The sequence below is a fragment of the Prionailurus viverrinus genome, unplaced genomic scaffold (genome assembly GCF_022837055.1).
Source record: "Prionailurus viverrinus isolate Anna unplaced genomic scaffold, UM_Priviv_1.0 scaffold_40, whole genome shotgun sequence".
NCBI classification, from domain to species: Eukaryota; Metazoa; Chordata; class Mammalia; order Carnivora; family Felidae; genus Prionailurus; species Prionailurus viverrinus.
In genome coordinates, this window is record NW_025927608.1 from 579,601 (window position 1) to 595,105 (window position 15,505).

General features: G+C 53.9%; 1 protein-coding gene across 2 annotated transcripts in view; it reads right to left on the minus strand.

Moving 5' to 3' along the window:
• HOMER2 (homer scaffold protein 2) overlaps positions 1-13,535 on the minus strand; it is a 100,129-nt gene extending 86,594 nt beyond the window's left edge. For both annotated transcript variants that reach the window (XM_047846807.1, XM_047846806.1), the window contains exon 1: positions 13,374-13,535. In XM_047846807.1, the coding sequence (XP_047702763.1) occupies positions 13,374-13,378 (5 nt within the window). In that variant the 5' untranslated portion in view covers positions 13,379-13,535. The remainder of the gene's footprint in view (positions 1-13,373) is intronic.
• Positions 13,536-15,505: the final 1,970 nt, after the last annotated feature.

Consider the following 15,505-nt stretch of genomic DNA (forward strand, 5'->3'; position numbering starts at 1 on the left):
CACTGACTTCAATTTCTCAAACACTCCAGGAAGCCCCTGCCCACTCTCAGTCTGTACACCTGCTCTCCCCTCTACCTGGAATGCTCTATTCCTGTTCTTCACACGAGGCAGCAGCTTAAATGTCACGTCTTCGGGGAGGCGTCTGGAGCCACACGCTCCCACGTCCGTCTCAGCCCTTGCGGCTTTCCCTCGCACAACCCGCAGTCATTTTGTTTGCAAATCCATTTACAACTGGTCTTTTGCTTTGTTTTAGTTTTTTTGGTAATGGGGAGACAACGGGAGTCTTTCTCCTTCACCAAAATGTAAATTCCGTGGTAAGAGAAACCATGTCTCATTTACTCATTATTGATTCCATGTTGAAATGATGATGTTTTGGGTATACTGGCTTAAAATACATTGAATTCATTTCACCTGTTTCTTTTTGCTTGTTTACTGTTTTCATTTTATCTTCGAGAGAGAGAAAGAGAGTGCAAGCAGGGGAGAGGGGCAGAGGGAGAGAGAGAATCCTAAGGAGGCTCCACACTCAGCATAGAGCCTGATGTGGGGCTCGACCGCACAACCTTGGGACCATGACATGAGCCGAAATCAAGAGTCAGATACTTAACCGACTGAGCCACCCAGGTGCCCCTCTTTTTGCTTTTTTTTAATGCGGACATTAGAACGTGAGAAATTCCGTATGTGGCACTGATGTTTCTATTGGACTGTGCCGGTCTGGTTGGCCACGATGGGGGAGACGCAGATCACGGTAATATGTTGACATAACCCTGCATTATAATGATATGTTTTGTGTGATTAACGACACAGCGGGGCATAGGCCAAGTCCTCAGTGTACCCAGAAGGCAGGCAGGTCAGGCTAGGTTACAGCAGGACAACTTCCTAAGGAGGAAGAAGTCACAGATCACTGCTACCGAGCCGGAGGCCTTGCAAGGAGCTTACGTCAACCGTTCGATCCATGTGCCCAGGTGAAGGCTGACACCAGGATGACAGAGGATGTGTTTCAACATGGTCACAGGGCAGATATCCTAATGCCCATGCCAGCTCTGGTGTATTCCCAGTCCTCTGTGAAAGAACACGCAGTCTAGATATTCCTGTCTGCACAAGACTCTGTGCTCCCATCCCCTCCTCTCCCCTTCTTAAAGAATAAGGGGCGCCTGGGCGGCTCAGTCAGTTGGGCGTCCAACTTCAGCTCAGGTCATGATCTCACAGTCTGTGAGTTTGAGCCCCGCGTCGGGCTCTGTGCGGACAGCTCAGAGCCTGGAGCCTGCTTTGGATTCTGGGTCTCCCTCTCTCTCTGCCCCTCCCCGGCTCCTGCTCTGTCTCTTTCTCTCAAAAATAAATAAACATTTTAAAAAGCCTTTTTTAAAGAATGAGGCTCATCTAAAGCGACACGGTATTTTTATGACTCGGTTTCTCTGACCATCTCGGCTCTGGGCCATGGTGAGACTCCCTGAATGGGGCTGAGCAGAGACTGACGTGCAGGAGCAACCAGCCCATCTTCCACGAGACACCTGCTAGGCCAGGAGGGGGCTGGGGGGCGGGGGTGGGCACCAAGAAGCCACCACCACCCTCCTCCAAACCCTCAGGCGTTGAGCTCACCCTCCAGGTCAGCACATTAATGTTCGTCCCTCCAAGAGATTATCTGCTCCCGTGGAGCAAGGAAATCCACTTCTCACAGAGGTTAATAAACTTACAGATCTCATTACTCGAAGAGGTCATGCTGGCAAGAATTTTAATGCGTTTTTTAGAAAGGGTCTGGAATAATTATTACAACAGAACAATGGCTACTCGGAGGAGCGAGGGCAGAAAGGTGACTGATGGGGACAGAGCAGCTCCCCCTCCGTCCGTGCAGCGTCCCCCCACTGTGGAAGGCACGGCGCTAGGAGTCCAGACAGGGTGGCCGTCTCTGTAACGCCCACCGTCTGGGGCCGGGACCACCTGCCTCTGCTCTCGCTCCCACGTCGCCGGGCGTGTTAGCGAGTTTTCTAGCTGTGGTGACTGGCACCTTCACAGACTCACGCTCTTGGGACCCTCAACTGAGCCCTCAAGGCTACTCACCAATGTGGATGTGCCTCCAGCTCACTCCCGGCCCCGACCTCCACAACCAGATGCACCAAACCATTTACTTCTTCCCGATCTACCCCGGCCCTCCGCTCAGTTCCTTAGCTCAGGCTGAGAAGGAACAGCCAGCCAACCAGATTCACCCAGCCCCTCGTTCCCCTTCCCGCCGTGGCCTCAGGATGCCTCCACTCCTGCTCCGTCGCCTGGTCTCAGGGGACGACCCTCCAGGGCCCCTCCGGAGGCTTACTCCTCCCCTGAGGCTCCTGCTCTAGCTGCCTCCTGCCCCCAGCCTCACCGGCTCTCGCTTTTTCTAGTATCTTCAATCTCTTCCTCTTCTTTGCCCTCAGCTCCCAACACGCTCAGTTTATCACACAAAGTCAAGCTTCCTTCCACCCTGACTCGCCCACAAGCTCTCCTGCATTTTCAGCCAGATGGTCCACTCCTCACCACATACCCACTCCTTGAAAGGCCTTAAATGGATTGGAGCTTTACTCTGGGCTAGAGCTCCCCTTAGAATCCACCCTGCCCTAACACCATTCCCCACACAGTGGTGGTTGGGGTAGGTCCCCACCCTTCTCCAAGCTTTCCAAGGCCTCCGCCCAAGAGCAGCCGCCCCGCTGAGTGTCTTCTCTTCTGGCCTCTCTGTCTCATCTACTGGCTCCTTCTCCATCCCTTCAACTGTCACTCTTACCCAGAGCTGCACGGGTCATCTCCCTGACCCGTCCTCTCCTTGAGAGACCGAATCCAGAGGTGACAGCTCCCAAATCTGTACCTCTGGTTCTACCTTGACTGCTGAGCTCCAGAGCCGAATTTCTACTTAGAGAGGCCACCCTGTGGAAGACCCACCACAGATGGGAATTCATCATCTCCACCCAAAACTAAACTCTCATAATTGCCCCCCACCAAAAAAAAAAAAAAAGTACACCTCCCCTTGTGTTCCCAACCTCAGCCAATGGCACACAGTCGAGAAACATCTGAACAGCAGCTGGCAACCCAGCCTCTCCCAGCAATCAAGAGCCGTGGGTCCACTGGCCACATGACTTCCACAGGGGATCTGGCCCCCAGGAAGTGCATCTCAAGAACACGGACTTTGCTCTCAGACTCAAGCTGGATTCCCAAATTCTGCCACCTTCCTCTGGGACCTTGAACAGATCATGGAATCTCCCCAGGCCAGTTGCCCCAACGACGAGCTCGAGGGCTGCCGTAGGAGTTCAATGGGATGTAGTATAAACACAACAGTTCCAACCTACCAGCATCTCAGGAACGGACGGCTTCATTTGTGCCCCAATTTAACAACTCTCTAGGAAAGATCCTCGAGCCCTCCCAGCCCCAGCGAGGCCCCTTGCATACATTTTCTGTTTTCTCGTATCACTTGCATTCCCCAAGCCTGTCCCGGATCCGTTACAGGACAGGAGGGGGTTGACACCACATACACCTGTGTCACGTCTTCTCTCTCCCTCCACCCCTTCTCCTCCTGACATTCTGCATGCAGACTGCGGCTCGGTCCCGTAAGCCTCTTCTCCCCAATCCCTTAACCCTCCACACCGCCCGCCTCACTACTGTCTCTGGAACGATGTTCTCCACCCAAGTATCATTCTCGTCTTCAAGCCTAAAAATGTCCTCTCATTGCCTGCAGACTGAGTCCACAACTCCTTGGCATACACCACACTTCCTCCTCCTGCCTCCAGTCATCTGCTCCCCGAGCTCCCTGCCTGCCGCCTCTGCCAGGCCTCATTCTTTGGTACCAGGACTCCCCTACCTGTGGCCTCGCCCCTGGCTGGCTCCTTGCCACCCACGGGATTAAGTCCCAACACCCTGCCACCAAGGCCTTTCCCTCATGCCTGTACCTTCCTGACCTTCTGAGCACTGGACCCGGCCATGTACTCGACGTTCTCCCTCCCCTCTCTGCCCAGAACTCACAGCTACAGCATATCAAAATGTGTTGCCTTTAACGCTCACAACCACCCTATGATGTTGGTGCCATTCGTATGCTAATTTCACAGATGAGGAGACTAAAGCTCGAAGGCAGGCGGTGTCGCTCTGGGTCATGCAGCCAAGTGAACGGGACGCTAGCATTGAGTCCAGGGTCTCTGTGCTGGACCTCCACGCCTCGTCGCTTCCCGTGGGCATGAGCAGCTCTCCCCATCTAAATGTCTCCCATCGCCCACCCCAAACTCCTACTCCTCTGCCTGGGAAACTCCTACCCACCCTTCAAGACCCAGTTTGAAGGTCACCTCCTTCAAGAAGCCTTCTCAAACCTCTCGCAGAGGGAAGCACGTTATCCTTGTTCGTATTTCAAGAACGAGGCTCATCTCGTTGCCCTAATGTCCTGCTCACCATCCTTCTCTCTTGGGAGGGCAGAGCCCCTGTTCTACAACCTCTAACTTCTTGGCTCCTGGCCCAGGGATGGCACTCAGCAGCTAAGTGGTGGTCATTGGTCAGGCAGGAGCTGATGAAGAGTTGAGGGGGGGTGAGGAGGGAGTTCAGACCCCTGGGAGCGGGTGAGGGCCACGAAACGCCAGGCCCTGAAACCCACGGGTGCATAGCCCACACGGCCCCCTGGCCCCATATTGATCCCTTAGGTAATGTCTGTTTAATGTCCACCTTCCTCGCTACACTGTAAGCGCCATGGGACCACAAACATTCACCACTCTGTTCCTGGCACCCCAAAGTGGATGGCCTCTTGAATTTCTTGAAGGAACGAGTGAGTGATCACACGACGGGCTCTCTGACCAGCAACGTAAGTCGTTAGTCTGAACCCACAATGGGGAGCAACCTCTCATTTCGTTGCCCACACTTACCCCTCCCCGTGAAAGCAACCGGCCGGCAGCCTGGCGTTCTTGTTGGCAAATGTGGGTTGGCTCTCCTGACCGTGCCCATCCTCTGCCGGTGACTGCCCTCCACCCACACAGCCTGTGGGGTTTTGTGCTGCGAGCAAGGCTCCAGAGGGCAAACTTCATATCGTCAGGGTCACCCGATGACGGGAACGACTCCAGCACCGCTCAGGACTGGGAGCAAGCAGCCGAGAGGATCAAAGATCAGGGACACTCTGGCCACATATTCCAGAAGGTTCCTCAGGGGTCAGCTGCCAAACCCCCACCCAAAGCAGAAACGATGGTGATGTCGATGACAGTAATCACAGACCTGGCCACCACATGCTGAGTACTTATGTGTCGGGCACTATGCTGGACGCTTCACACACATTCCCTTGTTTGTGGTCACTTTACTGTGCATTTAACAGACGAAGACATGGGGGTGCCTGGGTGGCTCAGTTGGTTAAGCGTCTGACTTCGGCTCGGGTCACGATCTCGCGGTCCGTGAGTTCGAGCCCCGCGTCGGGCTCTGTGCTGACCGCTCAGAGCCTGGAGCCTGTTTCAGATTCTGTGTCTCCCTCTCTCTCTGACCCTCCCCTGTTCATGCTCTGTCTCTGCCTCAAAAATAAATAAACGTTAAAAAAAAATTTTAAAAAAAACAAAAACAGATGAAGACAGTGACATCTGAGAGATGAAATGACTTGTCCAAGCTCACACAGCCAGGGGCTGGGGATCTGACTGCATTTAACCCTCACCCCCCCCCCCCCCCCCACCCCACAGGCGGCCCTCTATGACAGTGAACTGGCCACCGGGTAAGAATGGAAGTTCTCTCTTGAGTCACTCGGAGGCGTCAGAGAGCTCTTCCCCGACCTTCAGAGCTCAAATCTGCCTGGGCACGTGCTCTACTAGAAGCTCCTCTCCCGGCCCTTTGGAACCTCCCAGAACAGCTCCACTCCTTCTCCCCACGAGGACCTTCTCTGTCACCTCCCTCCCCGAGGACAACACAAGTCAAAGCGCCTCTCCTTTCCTCCATGTATCTGAGCAACTCCATTAAAAGTTTTCCCAATTAAAGATCCCAGAAGGAACCCAATACCCAAGCAGCAGGGTCTGCAATATTCCTCACTAATTGGATCCCTGTGGACACCCCCTACCCAATAATCCACAGACGACAGTGCCCCCCCGCCCAAGACCCAGAGGACAAATGGTCTCAGTCCCCCCCCCCCAACCAAACGGCCTCAGGTGCCATTGCCTGTGACTTCCCCAGGACAAGGCACAAAGAAAGGGGCCTGCCAGAGCCCCTCCCTTAGCGGGACCCAGCCTCCATTCGGCTGGAGGACACCTGCACGCCAAGAGATTTCTTTTTTATTATTATTATTTTGATGTTTTATTTATTTTTTAGAGAGAGTGTGAATGGGGGAGGCACAGAGAGAGGGGGGACAGAGGACCTGAAGCAGGCTTCGCGCTGACAGTAGAGAGCCCAATGTGGGGCTCAAACTCACGAACCGAACCGCAAGATCATGACCTGAGCCGAAGTCAGACACTCAACTGACTGAGCTACCCAAGGCCCCCCCGCCAAGGGATTTCTCAGTGCACATCTCTCAGGCTAAACTCTTTGGCTGGTGGCGACACCCCGGTCCCCAATTCCCCAGCTGAATAATAATAATAATAATACGACTATCAACCAGGGTTGTGAATAAAAATGTGTTTTTCTCCTTAAATCTCTCTAGTCGTTGACAAATGTCTAAATGTGTTCCCCACAAGCATATTTTTATTCTAACAAGCTAATTCGAACTATAGTTTAAATAAATTCTCCCAGAACGATACCATATGACTAACAGCGCTCAGAGGCAGAACTACTGGAGACTCTGCCGTAGTTGAGCAGAGACTTCCAACCCGCTACCTTCCCACACAAGCGCGCCCCACTAGGAAACTGGGCCACGATGCCAGTGCTCACCTCCAAACCCGTAACACGACCGAGGGCAGCCTATGTGCACGGTGTCTAGAAATACGGAAAACAAAGAACTGGATGCAACCGACTGAGCCACCCAGGCGCCCCTGCCTGTGTTGGCTGAGACATGTCACAGGATTTATCCAGCTTGTGTGTGTGTGTGTGTGTGTGTGTGTGTGTGTGTGTGTGTGTTAATTGCCTCACAACTGAAGCAAGGAATAGAACGTCCTTCCAGTATATATGTCCCTGCCAGCCCTCTCGCCAAGGGAATTCTCCAAAGGAGGGGCCGCGGTGCCCACCAGACAAAGGGCTTTGAAGCACCGTGCTTTCTGCTCACAGAGAACCTTCCTGTCCAGGTCTGCAAGCGGAATCACTCTGCCCTGATATTTCCAAACAAGCAGAAATAGTTTGAGCAGCTGGGTCCTCGTCCACCAACCACCCTTAGCAACAACGATGAATTCTTGATGTTCTCACCAAGATTCACTAAGGAGCAGTGACTCACCCAAAATTACGCAGCCACTGCAAATTACCCGATGTTAATTGTGATCCTGGTTTCTCTACCATTTCTTTCCTTTGGTAATTCATTTAGAGCAACCGATTGCTTGAAGGAATTGTCAAAATGTCTTTTTTTTTTTTTAATACCCTGCCTTGTTCTAACAGAGGACTTAAGCGAGTTTACAAAGATGTATAAAATTTAGCAAAACGACAAATTACAAGTAGGTGTGGATTTAAAAGATGACATATATTTGGGGCACCTGGGTGGCTCAGTCAGTTAAGTGTCGAACTTCGGCTCAGGTCATGATCTCGCTGTTCGTGAGTTTAAGCCCCTCGTCGGGCTCTGTGCTGACAGCTCAGAGCCTGGAGCCTGCTTCGGATTCGGTGTCCCCCCCTCTCTCTGCCCCACCCCTGCTTGTGCTCTGTCTCTCTCTTTCCAAAATGAATAAACATATAAAAAGTTAAAAAAAAAGAGAGATGATGTATATTTATAGTCACCGTCATGAAAAGATGTCCACTCAAGGTATTTTAAGTTGAAAAACTTATGTTACAAAACAGATGTAGGAGATGATTCCATTTCGTTAAAAATACATTTGTTCTAGGTAGACCTACATCTAGACACAGAGACACACGTACATGCAGAGAAATCTGCAAAGACAGACATCTGATTGCCCAGGGAGGCTATCCCTGAGACGTGGGATGACAAGTAATTTTCACTTCCTTCTTCATGCTGTTATTTTTTAGTATGAACGTGCAACATTTTTATAATTAGGGGAAGAAAAGCAAACCTATTTTCATTTTGTTAAAAAAAAAAAAAGAGAGAGAGAAGTAAGAGCAAAGGAAGGGCCATCCGACAAAACAAGGAATAAAGGTAACGGACGAGGGCTGGTAAGTCTGCCGAGGGTGACCGCACATTTAACTCTAGTTCCCCGGGAGCCGTTACAGAAAAGAAACCCACCATTGACACAAGTCATGAAGTCCACTTGACAAGAACAAACCACCTGCTTTGCTCTGAGTCTGTTTCCAGCAAGAATGATGGCACGTCCCCCAAAGTGAAGGTCAACCCAAAGAGTAGTCATTCATTGCTATTCATTCATGCATGCATGCATGCATGCATTCATTCCATACACGCCTAGTTAGTGCCTACTCCATTGTATCTTCTTCCAACTCTGACACGGAATGTGACACTAAGGACTGCCTACGTACGTGAGGACGGTGATCATCAATGCTAACAGCGCCCTGGTAGTCCCTGTAGCATACGGGGGCATCTGTCCTACATGTCCCAAATAGGCGGGCACTGCCTCTGACACCCTTTGCGTTACAACATCTCGTTGAAACACACACATAAAGCTGGTACTTTACACGTGGCTTCACCTCCGATTCGGAAACACAATCTCTGTTAAGGGCAGGAGTGACCTAGTAGGTCTGCTCATCCTGAATCTCCCAACAGACCCTCCCAATAAAATGCCTTACAGACGAACAGATCGAATGAACCTTAGTAAAGTGAAGTTTAGAAAGCCCAAGACAGAACCAAGAAAGACAAGTTCCTTCAACAGATCTGAGAGACCGTATCTGTTTTTGTCAACACGAACCCAAAAGCAAAGTTCATACTCTGCGGGAGGAATGGAAAATTACACGAGAAGGAATGAACATCAAAGGAAAGCTACCCAGTATCGGTTACCGAAAGGAGGCCCAAGGTATTAGATCACCGCGATTGTTATCGCGCGGTGCAACGTAATCTTGGCCGGACAAAATAAAGGAGTGTAAACCAAAGCCTGACAGGACTACAGTCGGTCTTGTTTGTAAACACTGACAAAATCAGCCAAGAGTCACAACAGCAGGCAAGCTGGCTTTTCTGTTACCTTTTGCAGGCGAGTAAAAAGATAATTTATAACCCCAATACTCGGATGACAGCTGACAGCCTGAAAATTAACCCAAGTCATAAGAAAAGCTAAATGGCTTGCTTTAGCATTAAAAGAAAATTGCATCCAAATGTGATTTCTTTCTCTCTTGGCCCTTGTAACCCTCAATTAAGCAAGCCATATAAAAGGTGATCCCAAAATTATCACAGCTCCCAGGCCAGCATCCAAGCAAGGCTGCCCACCACATTGAAGCATTAACTCCATCAAAAAAGTACCGGGGCCTACAAGGGGCCTGTCACTATGCCAGGTGTTAGGAGACACAGGTGACAAAGGTAAGCCCCTACCCTTGTGGGATGCCAGCAAGGAGGACAGATTGTAAATAAGTGGGAAGGGAAGGGGAGGGGAGGGGAGGGGAGGGGAGGGGAGGGGAGGGGAGGGGAGGGAAGGGAAAAGAACCCACATGATTGCAGGTGCGCTGTGGTGAGTAATCACAGACAAATAGGTGTGGCTGTGTTAGCAAGGAACGGCAGGGGTCGGAGAGGCTCTGCAGGTGACCCTGATGTGGGAATCTGAAGCATGAGGAGGAAGGTATTTGCAGAGTTAGGACAAAAACCTCCCAGGCAGAGGGAAGAGCAAGTTCAAAGAGGGCCCCCCCACCCCCCCCCCCACCCCCGAGCAGGGCAAGAGAAGAAATGAGGCTCACGTTAGCAGAAGGCAGTGAGGGATGGACAGGGGACACTAGAGATGAGGCACAAGCCATCCCCCTGTGGCTGCAGGGTGTGCGAGGTGACCTGATCCGATTTGCAATTTTTAAAGCCAGCTACTTGGGTCCCCATATGGAGAATGGACTGGAGATACCCAGAATGGTAGCTGGTCCAGGAAAGAGGCAATGGTGGCCAGGACCAATGTGGGGGCTATGACCATGGGGACAGGTGGACACCAGACAGTATCCCAGAAGTAGAACCACGGGGCCCACTGACAGCGTGGACATGGAAGGTAAGGGAGAGGAGAAGCAAGGATGATTCTTAGCAAGCAGGTGGACGGTGGGGCCACTGACTGGGATGGAGAAGATAAAGGGAAGGTCAGATCTGGAAGGGGTATCAGGAGCTCGTTCATGGACAAGAGTTGGAGGCCCCCAGAAGGGCTGTGTTGGAAATAAAAACGTGGGAGTCACCAGCAGGGGTGGGTGGATAACATTACCTAGGAAGGGAGTGTTGACCGCACAGAGGAAGCAGGTCCGGTCCGTAAGCGGCCCATCATTCAGAGGTCAGACAGAGGTGCAACACTGGACAGGAGCCATCAGGAAGGGGAGCAGAAAAGCAGGGGAGTGTGGCGGCCAGAAGCTGGCTGGAGGGGGGTGGGGCAGTTGTTCCAGGGGGGAGGGAACGGCCAAGAGGCTAAGACAAGGGCACAGGCTAGCAGCGACCCCACAGTCGGGGTGGGACTGCAGGCTGTGGAGGGTAATCAAATGGTAGGCGAAGAAAGCCAGTGGACGCAGTGGCTTTGGGACAGATGTTTTCAGGGGAAGGGAAGCAAAAAAGCAGGAGAGAGATGCAAAATGACAGAAGCTATGGTGGTGCTCTCCAACATGGCGGCCACCACCATATGTGGCCATTTCAATGGAAATTAAATTACAAACTCAGGCCCTCGGTCACACCAGCCACGTTTCAAGTGCCCTAGAGCCACAGGTGGCTGGGACCGGCCAAATTGCGCCATGCAGACACAGCACTTTTCCATCAGTGTGGAAAGTTCTACTGGACGGCCCTGAACCAAAGCATGTTTGTATAGTGACGGGAAAGAGCCTGGGCGGAGGGATGTGGAAGAACAGAGCAACGTTGTCTGACGAGGTGAGAGGGGGACAGGGTGGTGGGACAAGTGGGTGAAACAGGTGGGAGGCAAGACACGGGGCCACAGGGAGATGAGACTCTCCTTGGTCCGTGGCTCCTGTTTCGTTCGCAGAGGGAGGCAAGGTGTGGTGGGGAGGGGACAGACAGAGGTCTGAGGAGGAGAGAGAGTGTGCCAACAGCTGCCTCGGGAGTCAAAACACAACCTTACTGGGGAAACCACACACTTAACGCAAAACACTTCACAGAAGAGAAGCGGAAACAGTGAGTGTCTGAAAGAGGACAAGCATCTGAAGTGGGAGAAGTAAACTCAGATTTTTTTTTTTTTGTTTCTCTTAAGTCTGGGCCACGTCTACACAGTGGAGCCGTGACAGGGCTATGGGGAGGGCCGCGATGAGGTTCTCTACTGGCTGCCCTTTCCTCCTTCCCCTCGTCCTCCTCCACTCTCGGAAAGGATGACATTGGTTCTATTTTGGGTGAAAATAGCTCCCTCCACCCTCCTCTGCCTGAACTGCTTATCCAGCCTTAACTCCATTTCAATTTACTGCCCTGGTTTGTCTGCACACCTCAATTACGGAAGAAGCGCGTATATTAAAACTGGCAGAAGCAGGCAGGACTTGCAGACCGGCCCTCACCTACACGAAGGGAGTAACAGCCCACGTACCGAACGACGGTAGAACTCCGTGAAAGCCACACTCCATTTTCACAAGATTCCCCCAAGCCACTCCTCCCCGACGCTCCACAAACAAAAATTATCTTGACATTTTCTTTCAGCTTTTACGAGTAAACACTTTCCTTTCCACAGAACTATTTGATCTCAACCAACAGAGTTCCAACGTTTGTTTCTGGATCACGCAAGTGTGTTGAGTCGGTTTTGTGTTGTCTGGGGGAGGGAGGGAGAGAGTTAAAATGATCAGACCCCTTTTATCTTCTATCTGGAGACCTACATTTGCCAACTCCTTTTTCCCCATCAATTTCTTTTCTTTTCTTTTTTAAGTATGAAATCTGAGAGCCTCAAAGGTTCCCACTGCACAGAGAGCGGCCTTTTCATAATCTACCAAGAGGTCACTGGAAATGTTACAGAAAACCCGCTGCCCAGCCGGCGTGCCTCTGGTAAAATCACCCCCAGTTTCTCCGTGTGGGAAATCTCCTGGACTGACGCCAACGTCTCAGGCGAATCTCTAGGCTCCTCTCGGCACCCCCCCACCCCCCACCTCCACCCCCACCCCGCCCTGCTCATGGAGCTCTGGAGAGCCCTCACACTTCACCCAAACTCCTCTTGGCCTGCCTCCGGGTCCTGCAGACCACACAGGTGAAGTTGGCCGGGAAAGAGGACTCCAGAAACGGCCCGGAGTAAGGCGCAATGGAGCCGCTGACCCACGGGAGCTAGGTCAGGCCACCAGGACCACGTCGCCCCTTCCACTCCTTCCCGATCCCGCAGAGAGAACCAACATCTCCAGACGCACCCAGCAGCGGTCTGGGGGTCCCGGGAAGGGCTGTCTGGAGGGCGCTGAGCACACAGCAGGAGGCAGACACGCGGAAACTCTGGTTCCCTGACCCCCAGCGCCGGCCCCACGCCCCCCGGCAGGCTGTGACTTCCCCTCTGCGGAGGCACCAAATGGCCCTCCACAAACGCCCGTCGGCTGCCCCCCCCCCCCCCGGGGGCAGTCGCCCGACCACCGAGGGCGTCAGTTTCCTCATCTGTAAATCGGGCTACATAACGGACGGCCCCTCACCGCCCTGTGCTCCCAAGGAGCGAGCAGATGCAAGGAGTTAATCGTGTTATTAGCACAGTGGCTCCCTGACTCACAGCGCCTACTGCTCACGGAGACGCCAAGGAGAAATCAATCCTGCTTTTTCAAATTACTTTATATACTCACAAGCATTAGTCACTCCGACAGAGTATTTCAACTTCTCCCCCTGAGCCTCTTACTCCGTCGTGTCCGAGGCCGGAGCTCAGCCCGGCTCCTTCCGCACTCCCTCACCCCCATCCCGCTCCAAGCAGACTCCGAACCCGCTATTCCTACGCCGGGGGCGGGGGGGTCAGGATTACTCGGTCTGCTCTCCTTCCAGGAAAACTTCTATTTCCATTCGGCTTGTCACGAACCCCGCCGCGGAGCACGACACACTGCCCCGCGCGCCCGCACACACAGGCCCCGGAGTTGACCGCGCGCCCGGGGCCGGCTCGGAGGCGGAGGGCCACCGCGCGGGGGCCCGAAGTCCGCGCCCCGGCCGGGCCGCCCCTGCCGGGGGTCGACGGCCCCCCCACCCCCGGCCGGCCGCGCGCCCGTCCCCCTCCCCCCGGACCCCCCGACGCGCGGAGAGGGCGCCGGCCCCCCGGGGGCTCCCTCACCCCATCTCCGGCGCTGCTCCGGCGGCCGCTCCGACGGGCCCTCTGGCGCTCGCTCTCCGCGCGCTCCGCAGCCGCTCCCCGCGCCGCACATGCGGCGGCCCGTGCGCGCCCGGCTCAGCCCCGGCGCCGCTCCATGCCGCGGGGCTGCGCGGCTGCCGCTGCCGCTGCCGCCGCCGCCGCCGCCGCCTGGCGCGGGCGGGCGGGGGCTGGGCCGGCGGGGGCTGGGCGGCCGCGCTCGGGCCCCGCCCCGTCCCGCCCCGCTCCCCGCGCCGGCTCCTTACGTAACCTCGGGGGGCCCCCCGGCCGCGGCGCCGGGCAGAGGGCGGGGGGCGTCCCCCGGCGCCGCCGCGCGCTCCCCGCCCGCCTCCCGGGCGGCCCCCTTCCCTCGGCGAGCGGCGTAGGCGCGCCCCGGGCGCTCGGCGCAGTGCCCGCAGCCAGCATCCCGCCGGTCCGACCCAGAGCCCCGCTCGCAGCCGGAGGGACTTTGGGGCCACCCTGCGATTGCGGATGAGGGAACTGAGGCCGCGGGAGGGGAAGTGAGTTGCGCAAGGTCACGTATTCAGATCAGAGCTCAGATCTCCAGAATCAGAGATGCGCACGGCCACGCCCCTCCTGGAAGCCCACCTTGGCGTCGCCGCCCATTGCCAGGCTGGGTGGCTCAGGGTACCCGCTGCCATGAAATTCCGGAAAGCCAACGTGGCGGGGAGGATCCGGCACCTGCAGCAGGTGTTCTGGGCTCTTCCCAGCGTGAAGGTGGGACAGGGCTTCCAATTACAGTGTAATAGCTTTTAAGGAGGCTTAGTTAAGCTTGGTTTTATTCTTAGAGCAAGGGAAATGGAGATGGCAAAAGAGGAATTTAAAGACGAGCAGTCTCTTAATCCCCTTTCCACACATCGTGTCCTGATTCCCTACTAAAGGCTGGCACTGGGACTAAGCTAACCTCCATCCCCCGAGGGCCTCCCACCAGATCATCTTCTGCTGAGAACACACTGCCCACATAAGCCTGCCATCTGAGGCCGGGGGGGGGGGGGGGGGGGGTGAGGGGGGAGTAAAGGAACAAGCATATGAAGTAGGGTCACCATCTCAAATCTACCCTCACCTCTTCGGGGACCACAACTTTACCTGCTAACTCCCCAAGTCTCCTCAGGGTGCACCCCACCCCCTGTAGTTCATACTGTGGTCAGTAATTTTCTCAATCACAAATCTGATCATATCACTCTTCTTAAAATCCTTCACTGGCTTCCTTTTCACTGTCCTTGGAATAAAGACCAAGACACTAAACATGCCTATAAGGCCCTACCCCATTTTGCCTCTCCAGCCTTTTCTCTCTCATTATCCTTTCTGCCCTTAGCCAACTGGCCATCCTCCTTTCAGCCTCGGGACCTTTGCACATGCTATTACGGCCATCTGGGAAGATTTTCTCCTCTCCTGTGTCTGTCGCCCCTAGTCAATTCCTACTCATTCTTCAGATCTCAGTTAAACTGTCACTTCTCTGTGGAAACTTTACTTAATGCCCTAGACAAACTGAACACCCATCCTTTTTCTTTATTGCACTTATTATTTGTAATAAATATTTGTGAAATTATCAGTTTAATATCTGTTCTCCCAGGCACATCTGCAAACTCTATGAAGCCGTATCTTTTTGCTCATCGTTGTATCTCCAGTGCTCAGAGCTGTGCCTGAAAGTCCTCCGTAAATATCTGTTGATTGAATGAATTAGCATAAGCCAGGCCACAGACACACAAAATTTGCCAGAGTCTGTAAGCACAAGTGAGTCTGTTTAAAGCCAGGGCTGGTACTTGGTCCGGGAGGAAACGAATCTCTCACTCTATCATGAGCTGGATTCCAAAGATCGGCTGGGGGGGGGGGGGGGGGAATGAGGGGGATGGGGGTGAGGGTTGCCCTCAGCAGCGTCAAAGGGAGAAGTCAGCATAGGGGAATGAATGGCAGAGGTCAGCTTAGCTGGGGTCGGAGTATCAGAAGACAGATTCACGGCGCGGTGGGGCCAAGCAGTCTCCCAAATCCTGAAGACTTTCTTTTTGTTCCGCTGATGGGAAGGGCACACCCACATTACCCCGGGGAGATGCAGTGAGGCAAGACAGGTGGGGCTGCTGAATCACTTGGGCTGCTTC